The 10,018-nt window shown below is 42.6% G+C and overlaps 1 protein-coding gene across 1 annotated transcript; it reads right to left on the minus strand.

Moving 5' to 3' along the window:
• Positions 1–446: 446 nt before the first annotated feature.
• On the minus strand, positions 447–8,749 carry dll1 (delta-like 1). The gene is made up of 11 exons (NM_001100219.1): positions 8,175–8,749; positions 7,427–7,729; positions 6,083–6,143; positions 5,676–5,933; positions 4,558–4,618; positions 4,301–4,431; positions 4,032–4,201; positions 3,373–3,589; positions 2,088–2,877; positions 1,863–1,977; positions 447–1,177 (listed from the first exon to the last, which is right to left on the minus strand). Exons 1-11 carry the CDS (start codon positions 8,226–8,228, stop codon positions 1,172–1,174), a joined length of 2,166 nt encoding a protein of 721 aa, NP_001093689.1. The 5' UTR covers positions 8,229–8,749; the 3' UTR covers positions 447–1,171.
• Between the last annotated feature and the right edge of the window lie 1,269 nt (positions 8,750–10,018).

Here is a 10,018-nt window from a genome sequence, read left to right on the forward strand (position 1 = left end):
CCATGAGTATTACAGAACTCTTGTGTGAGTGGTATTAGGAACTATTTGCACTTTGTATTTATCTTCCCTATATTGGACATTGTTTCTATCTATATATTTCTGCACAGACAAATTAGAAAAAATGACTTACTAAATAGGACTAATGAAGCAACTGCATGCCTTTGATCTTATATACTGTTCCACTTTGGCCTTTATTATGTTACCACACATATTTCACATTGCATTGGCTATGTGAAATTATATAAAGGGACAGACAGGCAAGTAGGGTTTATGCAAGAGATACTTTGCTCACCTTTCTGCCACAAAACATTATAGGTAGGTAGAGGGCGAGTAGTGCTGAAATTACATAATTTGCTAGTGCACCATCTTGGCAGTACCTTCTACATCATTGTCTGGTGTATTCATATTCCACATTCCCAACACTAAAAACTCTTGTAAACTCCAAATTATTTATAGTATTTATTTTGGAAAAATAGTTTAAAAATTACTTCCTTCATTAACAAAAAAAAACAGTAGAAAAAAAATCAAATACCATTTGCACAATATTCCATAAATACATATATATACAAAAAAATATAGTCACATAGACCCGAAGTGCCTTTGTACATATTTACCAAGGTTTAAATTATAAAAATGAACATCACAAATACTTAAGCTTTACAAATATCGTAAAAATAGTTTCACAAGTTCAAAAAATATTACGCATTTTTTGACCTAGTAGAAAACACCTTTTAGTATAAAAAAGAAGCCATTGAAGGCAGTGACTGTCTGTAGTTTAGCAACGGAATGGCTCAAACGAATCCAAAATATACACCTCAGTCAGGTCACCCTTCTTCTGACATATGTTGAAGTCCATTCATTAAATATATATATATTTATATATATATTTATTATAATAATTTAAAAAAAGCAACTGTCCATAGTGCAATGGAGAAGTACGGAAACGGCAGTGCAACAGTTTATGTCTGGACACGGAGACTAGCTTGGGGTGTCCATATTGTTTTGCAGTCTTTTTATTTCCCCTAATTTCAGTAGAGAACCAGCTCAGCCTGAATTTAGTGTCTCAGCAGCAGTCAACAAAGGGATATCCCCTGACTCTTTCACCAGCAGCATTCAGATGGGCGTCAGCTTTGAATATCTGACAAGAACCTTGTGCTGTACAGCGTCCGTATTACACCTGTGAAGGAAACAGAAACATACTGTTAGCCAGATGTGCTGGCACCTGTTTGCATGCACGTGCATTACCGGGATACACTACTAAAGGAAATTCTTCCTAAATGTTCTTATCCTTGGCAAATGGTTTACCAGGCAGTTGTTCCATTTAACAAAACATTTATATGAAATGCATTTTGCTATGCTATGAAACACACAACTGTTTTTCTCATTTCTAAAATTCCTGTGATATATTATTCTGTAGGGATACATTTAGTTGATCAGTATTTAGATGGCACAACCCATACTACTTCCTATCTTTGCAAAAGCAGAGTTATGTATTTGTGAAAATTCAGTTGCAGCAGTGGCAATCCTATTAGATCAATTACTAGCTGTCTCTTATCATGGAATTACCACTGATAACAAGATTCTAATGACTTAGTGTATATTGCAGGCCAACAAACTGGAGTTTATCATATATGAGTGTAGTATACACACTTCTGCTGTATCATTGCTCTTGTGATATACATTTTTATAGGGATTCACTGCAATATTTACCATGATTTAGATTTTAAATAAATGACAATATAAATGACAATCTTGACAAAACCACAGAAAGAGGTTTTACTTTTTGCCAGGTCCGGAACAGCAATATATTAAAAAGCTACTGACAAATATCAATAATTATGGCCATGGGAGAGGATACTGACCTCTGTTGCAATGATGCATTCATCTTTCTCATCTGATATAACATATACCGATTGATATTTTGTGTCCTTTGACGTGGAGTAGGCAGAGTCTGGTCGTCTTCTTTCTGAGGAATCTCTGTGGGAAAGAGACAGAGAACACATTAGGCCATTTATTCAAACACAACACAGGGATATAAAGCTAAGAACACTGCACCTCTGATAAAAATGAAAGGTCAGAAGGCTTACCTCTTTGAGTGTACTGAGTTTACATCTTCTGAATCAGAGTCGTTTGAGCTGCACTTTGCTTCGCATTTGCTACGCTCTTCTTTAGGTGAGTCCTCATTCTTCAGTTCGTGAACTAAATTGTAATCCACAGAAGGGTACCTGGGCTTGTAGCCATTTTTTTCATTGTTGCTTTCACTGAGAAAGTCCACTTTCTTGTTGGTGTTTTTGATTTGAGTGGTGCCTATGATGCTTACAGAAATATCCTTGTCTCTTTGACAGTTGGCCAGGTTATTCATAGTCTTGGTCTCACCACGGCAGGCCTCAGGCTGATGGCGTCTCTTCTGCACTCTAACCCTTACACAGACAACCACAGCAGCACAGCCCAGCAGCAACATCAGCACCAAGACAATCCCAGCACATACGGCAATCCATGGGAACTGTCCACTTTGCCCTTCTGTGTATTTTTCAGTGAAGTCGACAACAACAGTTTTCTCTTCAGGAAGCAAAAACTGGCAGTTGTTACCACCATAACCTCGTGCACACTGACACACATATCGATTATTTCTCTCGTGGCACGTTGCACCATTGTGGCATGGATTATGTTCACACTTGGTAATAGGCATACTGCAGTTCTTCCCAATGTAGCCAGGAGGACAGGTACAAGTATAGTCATTAATCCCATCCTGGCATGTACCGCCATTCTGGCAAGGAAAGGATGCACAGTCATCTAGGTTGTCATCGCAGTTCCTTCCAGAAAAGCCTTCCTGGCACTGACATATATAGGAATTTCCAAGATCTTCACAGTGAGCTCCTGAAACACAGCCAAGCAGTAAATTGTCAGCAAAAGCACTTTCTATATAAATAGCCTTGTTTCTAATTTTGGCAAAACCAATATATTCTTTACACAGTGATCTTCACCTAATATTTCTTCAGCTGTTGTTTGCAATAAATACTCATTTTGAGAACTGCAGTACAACAACAGCTGGAGAGCCAAAGGTTAAAGAAACTTGGCTAAGCACAGTGCAAATGCATAACCAGGGGGTGATCATTTTCTAACACCCTGTTTTTCTATTATATGGTATTTCCCCTTAAACATTACAGAGTCCTTGTGTAACATGGTACTTCACTTGTTCATTTTAGTTTTTCTGCATATATAAACAAGGACAAACAGCTTTCCAAGGTGGTTTTGTCTTAGTTTTATCCTGTTTATAGCAGCTGGTACTTGATATGTTTTGTGACTGTTTACAAGAATATAAAATTTATGTTTATCCCACAGAAGGAGCTATATTGTAACCTGAAATCTTACCGTTGGCACAAGGATTCGAGCTGCAGTAATCAATTTTCTTCTCACAGTTAAATCCCGAGTAACCCACTGGGCAGAAACAGATATATCCGCCATCTGGGTTGTCAGAGCACCGGCCTCCATTAAAGCATGGGCCATCGGCGCAGGTCATAGCACTGAGTTCACAGTTTTTGCCATAGAAGCCTGGTGGGCAGGAACATGAATAGCTGTTTTCCAGGTCCTGTCAAAACAAAAGAAATAGAACTTGTAATACAAGCCACAGGCAGCAGATCTGAGTTTCAGCTCATACTGATTAACCCTGGTTATGCATAATTACTACATTCAGCAGTACTGCTCAAAGGGAAAATAATGCTACAGAAGGCTCCAGTGTTAACTGACACTACAGAAAGAATGATCAATTCCATCCTAGAGTTACTTGTATACTAACTCATTTTACATTATACAGATAGCTCTAAAAAGCTCAATGTAAAGTGCAGTAGCAGTAACTGTGGCCAGTCCAGCTAACTGCTGATTTGTTGAACTGGGATACTAAACAGGGATAACATTGACCCTATTACTATATAACCTCCATAAACCTCAATGGAACATTTTAGATTTAACTCCAAACTCCTAACATCTGGTAATTGTGGTGGAATAGCTTGAAATGAGGATAAGCAACTTACAGTGCAGCTGCCTCCATTCTTGCAAGGGTTTGCATCACATTCATTGATTTCGATTTCACAGTTGGAGCCAGTGTACCCAGGACGGCAGGAGCAAGTGTAGCTTCCTTGGCCAGTGTTGGTGCATGTGGCTCCATTTTTGCATGGCTTGTGGTGGGTGCAGTAGTTAAGATCTGGATGAGGAAAAGTAGAATAAGTTATTCAGATATTCACATTTCACTGTTGAGTTTATAATGCCCACTGTATATTTCTTAGTTTGCCCATAAGCTTACCTTGGTTACAGAAAAGTCCTCCCCAGCCTTCTTGGCAGTTGCATTGCCATGGTTGCTGGCAGGTGCCATGCAGGCACCCTGGGTAACGAATGCATTCATCACAGTATCGGCCTTGCCAACCAACTCTGCATCTGTGAAGAAAAAAGCAAAAGGAGTTTAGTTAAATACCAGCAGGGGCAGCAGTAAATGTGCCCTAACCAAAAGCATTTGGTGCACAGTACAACATTATGTAAGAATCAAAATAAAATCTAACTTACTTGCATTCCCCAGGCTTGTCACAATATCCATGATGTTCATCACATCCAGGCAAACAAATTGCTGCAATAGAAAAGAAAAGGATAAGCATGGCAGAAAGGCACAAACTTGATTGCATAAACACATCTAAGTAAATCAGTGATGTGGTTGTACGGTCTGTTAATAACAACTGGGATAATCTCTGCAGGCTGCTGTGTTATTGATCTCACTTGGTAACTGGGTGCTTTGCTGGTCACTTGCAAACAAGCAGACTCCTTAATACATTTACACACAGACAAAAGGGAGCTCAGAAATCACATCACCCCTCCCCCGTTACACACACTATTTTTCTTCTCAGTAAGGGTCAGAAGTCTTTTTTCCCCCCTAATTCTATACACACTTGGTTCCTCCCCTTAATATCCCAGCCAGTGTGTGCAGATAAGAGTGGACAGCTGGTGTGCAGGGTGCCAGTACCGGACAGCTGCTCTATTGTCTATTCTCTCCCAGCAGCTGCCCTTCTGCAACAATACCCCACTCCTTTCAACCAATCACTGCCAGGGGTGCTGCCCTCCCAACCAATCACAGGAGAGATCTAATCTATGGCACACGTGTTATTTCTTTGCAAACTTTTGATTATTATTATCATTCAAATAAATGGTCTAAAGTTCTCAGAAGAAAGAGGGGCACCCGGCTCACAAAAGGGAGAAGGGGGAAGGGAGGTCCTTCCTGCTCCTCTTGCTTAAAACAAACTTGTTAGGCAATCAGGGCACATTTTACACAGCAATGTGACACTGGATGCAGAAAAATAGAGTGCATCACCCCCCTCCTCTATCCCCAGAATGAAAAGAAGCTGGTCAACATGATTAATGAGATAAGCTATGGGGGGAAAACTCTTTATATAGCAGGATAATTGAAATAAACCCAGCAACTGAAAAGGAATAATTAAGATAAAACTTGCAACAACCCAACTGATACTTTAGTAGTTAGTGATAAGAACATGTAGTTATAGCCAGACCTGTCAAATTCTGATTATTTCTGCATTTTAGCTATTGCACCACTGATATATTAGTGACTGACTAGCAAGTGCTAATCTCTCAGTGGCTACCATTCTTTTGCCCTTGCTTGCCCCCTCAGGACTTACGTTCTGTGCAGTACAGGCCCTTCCATCCAGGGTTGCACAATTTCTCTCCTTTTTCACCGCAGGAAAAATGACCAAAAGCATCATCTCTGGGACGGCAGTAGTCAGAGCAGCCTTCCCCGTAGTAGTGTTCATCACATACAAAGCGGTAGGAATATTTCAGTTCTGTCCGGTCACTGCTGTGCAAATCTTGGGACCACTGCTCTCCAACGGTAAGGTGACGTTGGGTGGCAAGGCGACTAATGAGACGTTCTGGGTTCTCTGAGAAAGGAAACAGAGAAAGTTCAGTACAATTTCTGCACACATGCTACCTGGCCTAATGTATGTATTTAGAATAAAATAAGCTTTTCAGGGTTATTGAGTATGGAGAGGTTTTGAGAAGAAATTTGTAGAATCACTGTGTATCTTACCTGTGTTTAAATCATCAGCAGAATCCGCATGTATTGCTTCAATGATAAGGGAAAAGGTACCCTATATAAAACACAAAAATAAGGTTTGAGTCAAAATGCATTCAAAGATATGGAGGAAATGATTCTGTAGCTGTGGTGTCACCCCCAGGTGACGCTGAGAGCAACCCTGACCAACTACATGTTTATACTTCTTCTAAGGAAATGGGTGGATCTTTGTACTGGTTACTTCCTGGTAAGTGTATTTTTATTCTGCTCTTTGTATTTTATTAGTCAGTCCTTTTGATTCCCCAGTGGTAGCTCAGAGCATGGGAGCTCACTGGCTGAACTTAAGAACCTAACTTTGAAGCTGGAGTGTCCCATGCTGCATTGCAAAGTGAGGATAATTAACCATTTTAGCACCTCTGGGTGAAGAAGGACAATTTTATTCTATCCAGCTCTTAAAGTACAAAATAGTGGCCTGGCAGGGCTGTTGTCATTCATCTTCACGCTTAATTTCCCCAGTTTCACACATCGGGGATAGCTGTAAAATGGAGCCCTTTGGGAATTTCACGCTGGGCTGACAATTATACAACCAGCTTCAGAAGACAAGAGGAGGGGAGCCGGCCTAGTGGCGTTTCCCACACCATAACACTTGTCCCTTTTAGAAAAAGGAAAGGCTGGGCAATGCCAAATAACACTTTCCCCCAGACAGCCCTCCCGCCTCCCATTCACATACAAATCTCAGCCTTTCACTGGACACCCGGCTGCTAAACATCCCTGTGGGTTAAACAGACAGATGCCACCCTTGAAAAAAATATACAAGCCCTCGGGCAACCGGAACCTTTTCTAAGCGGCACCAATAATTTAGTTGTTTTCTATTCGCCTCCCAATCGTTACCCGCCCAGTAGATGATTTCACTATCAGGCTCTGGTATCTGGGTGCTCTGCATGGTCTGGCACCACCCTTACACCCCCTCGCTATCGCTCCTGACATTAGTGCTACTTATCACTTGAGTAGCCAACGCAAAAGGCAGAGGCTGCTTAGAAATCCCCAGTAGGTATGCTACCCCATGCTGTGCCAAATGATGTAGTACTATGCTATAAGAACAGAAATCATATACCCAGTGTCAGCAATCCTGATCTTTGTCACGTAATCACAAAGCCGCATGGCACACCATAGCTCTAGGATTTCCCATTGCCTTACCCTGAGCCAAAAGCTGCAAGGCACACCGACCCATAGCCTGCCACTGATCACAAATCTGCAATAGTACACCATAACCCTGAGATTCCCATAGTCTGGAGCTGAGCGCCGATTCAGGCTGCAGTTCCCTATCCCCAAAGCCAAGCCGTGAAATACATTACTCACAGGCCATGTGAATCCAAAAGGGAATCGAATAGGATTGCTGAAAGTGGGGTCCGAACTGCTGCTCTCCGGTACAACGAAGGAGTTGGTGCCCAATACAGGGGTAACCGCGCTGCCGTATGTACATGGAGGCTCCGGAGACACGTTGCTTTGATAGTGTTTAAGGCAGATTCTGAAGAAGGTCTTGCAATCGCACCGCTGCAAAGTGCCAAGCGATCCAGGTCTGCAGCAGTTCATATTTCCGAGCAGCCCCTTCTTATTTAAAAACTCCTGCAGCCTGAGTTCGAAAAGTCCGGAGCAGGATATCTGCGGGGCAAACAAACAACACACATTTAACACACACTCTTCGTGAGATGTGCAGTCGCACCCACCAACATGCAACAAAAACGCACTGAAAAATTAGAAATTCAAATACAGCTGAAGTGACAGGTCAATAACATGCCGCCAGGTACCGCGGGCCAAATTATCACTCATTATATCACTTGGGTTATCACCAGACATTTTCAAACCTGTATGGCAGGGTCTTTTAGCTAACTTCAAAGATAAATTAACAGCAATTGCCAGTAACCCATTTACAGCTTCAGGTTGTCTGGAGAGATAGGATAGCGAGCTCATCAATAGCAGGCAGACTATCCGCATGTTAGAGATCTATGTATACCATGTTGTTTTCTAGCTTAAAATCAGTAGCTGATAGTAAAAGGTAAAGCCACAATTCAGACAGATATCTGAGTAAAACAAAGCCGGTTCCTACCTGACAGAGTACGGCGAAGAGGACGAGGAGAGTCAGCATGCATTGCTGTCCCATGTTGGCTGATATGCCTCGCAGCACTTGCCGGTGCGATAGCGCTACAAGGCACAAGGCGCAAAGCGGCTTGTCCCAAACTACACTGCAGTAGTCAGGGATCTGCTTTCTTTCTTCAAGCTTCTCTTTAGATCCGCCCTTTCATAGAGTGACAGACTTTCTGAATTGCAGTAAAAAAAAACCTATGAAAGGTTAGGATTGGCCCCAGGTAAAGGCTGCGCGCAATTCGACTGTGCAACTTTAGCTTCTCTCAATCCAGTTGGTGTCAATTCATTACCAGGTCCATTAGGAATACAAAAATCCAAATACTTGGCGATATGGTTTATTCTGTCAATCCCGAGTCCAAGCAATAATTCCAGCTATGTCTCTAATTCTCTCTCTGCTCGTGAACCCAAAGGAAAGGAAATCAGAAGAGAAAAAAGCAGCAGATGGCGAGTATGTAGCGCTCTGTCTCCCAGAGGTGTCACTTTATAAGGAATCCAGTGTGTGTCGGTGCTGGGATGGGAAATGAGGGTACACGCGTCCCTATCTCAGTCTCTTTCAGCCCTGTCTGTCCGTGTGTGGATCAGGGAGTCTCTGCCTGTCGCTAGCCGCCTGCGTCTTTATATCTAGCCTGCCGCCTGCATGGCTAATGACATGCAAATGAGCAGACCCCCAATCTGGACAGCGATGTCACAAAGGAGCCACTTTTTTTAACCAAAAACCCTCCTCTCAATGGATCGCCAAATGGTCAGTGAGCTGTAAAATGTGCAACCCTCCCTCCTCCAACCCCCTCCCTTCCCCACGGTCTGTACATAACACACATAGAAAGAGAAAAACATTTACATTCCTGAAAATGTCTAACATAACCCTGAGGTATCTTTATGGTGGCAACACCCCTTTAAATTCCTCCCCAGTGGGGCAGAACCTCCCGGCTACCCCCGCACTACACCCCACCTCTCACCCTAAAAGAGGAAATGTATAGGAGGGTGCAGATATTTTATTTGATGTTAAATGAGCCAATAAACTCAGCCCTGAGCTCACATTAAATAATAGCCCGTTCTGTTGCTACCAAGGTGCCCTGTGTTCAGAAAGGGGTGGGATCCCCGCTCGGCTTTAACATGGCACTGCGGGGGTAACAGTGAACATTTAGCCAGCTGCAGGTGCAAATCTGTACACAAAGTGCATGGAAATCTTCAGCCTAGCGACTTCAGATCTCCGAATGCCACTGACAGCTAAAACCTTTTTCCACCTTTATTTCCTTATTATTTTTCACTCTAGCATTCGCCTAGACCCAAGAGCTTGCAATCGAATGACGCCAGTGCCGCACGTTTATTTCACTTGCAAAAGAATCTTGAATAGCGTAGAGTGCGTGCTGCCCACCTTTTGTGCTCAGAGACAACTGGAGGCGAACATAGGAGTCCCAAGCGGTTATTAACGCGAGGTGAATGTAATAGGGGACAAATGTGCGCAATCGATTTTTTTTCAATTTTTTTGCGACAAAACCTAATTTCGAAGCACATGTTTATCACCATATTAATCAATAAGCTTCAGTTGCTTTGCCACACGACCGATAAACCTGACCCACTGGGGCCACTTACTGCACCTCCACCCTGATCTATTAAGTTTCCTTGTGTGCACGGCCCTAATCATTTCTATTCCATCACTCCCCCCACTTCCCTAACTCATCCCTTCCTTAATCCCCCCCATGGCTACTCCCGGCCCCTGCCCGAGCCCGTCCCTCTCCCCAGCAGAGAAGTGAGTTGGGTGTGTGGCGCTCGCGTGGCTGTCATTAAGGCAGTTTGTTATTGTGC

The sequence above is a fragment of the Xenopus tropicalis genome, chromosome 5 (genome assembly GCF_000004195.4).
Source record: "Xenopus tropicalis strain Nigerian chromosome 5, UCB_Xtro_10.0, whole genome shotgun sequence".
NCBI lineage: Eukaryota > Metazoa > Chordata > Amphibia > Anura > Pipidae > Xenopus > Xenopus tropicalis.

What these genes read in the sequence shown, in the direction of transcription:
- dll1 (NM_001100219.1), bottom strand. Translation starts at nt 8,228, where the DNA reads ATGGGACAGCAATGCATGCTGACTCTCCTCGTCCTCTTCGCCGTACTC. An exon ending in CTTTTGGATTCACATGGCCT is followed by an intron (nt 6,144 to 7,426) that starts GTGAGTAATGTA and finishes TGTTTTATATAG; the next exon opens with GGTACCTTTTCCCTTATCAT. An exon ending in CTCGAATCCTTGTGCCAACG is followed by an intron (nt 2,878 to 3,372) that starts GTAAGATTTCAG and finishes GCTGTGTTTCAG; the next exon opens with GAGCTCACTGTGAAGATCTT.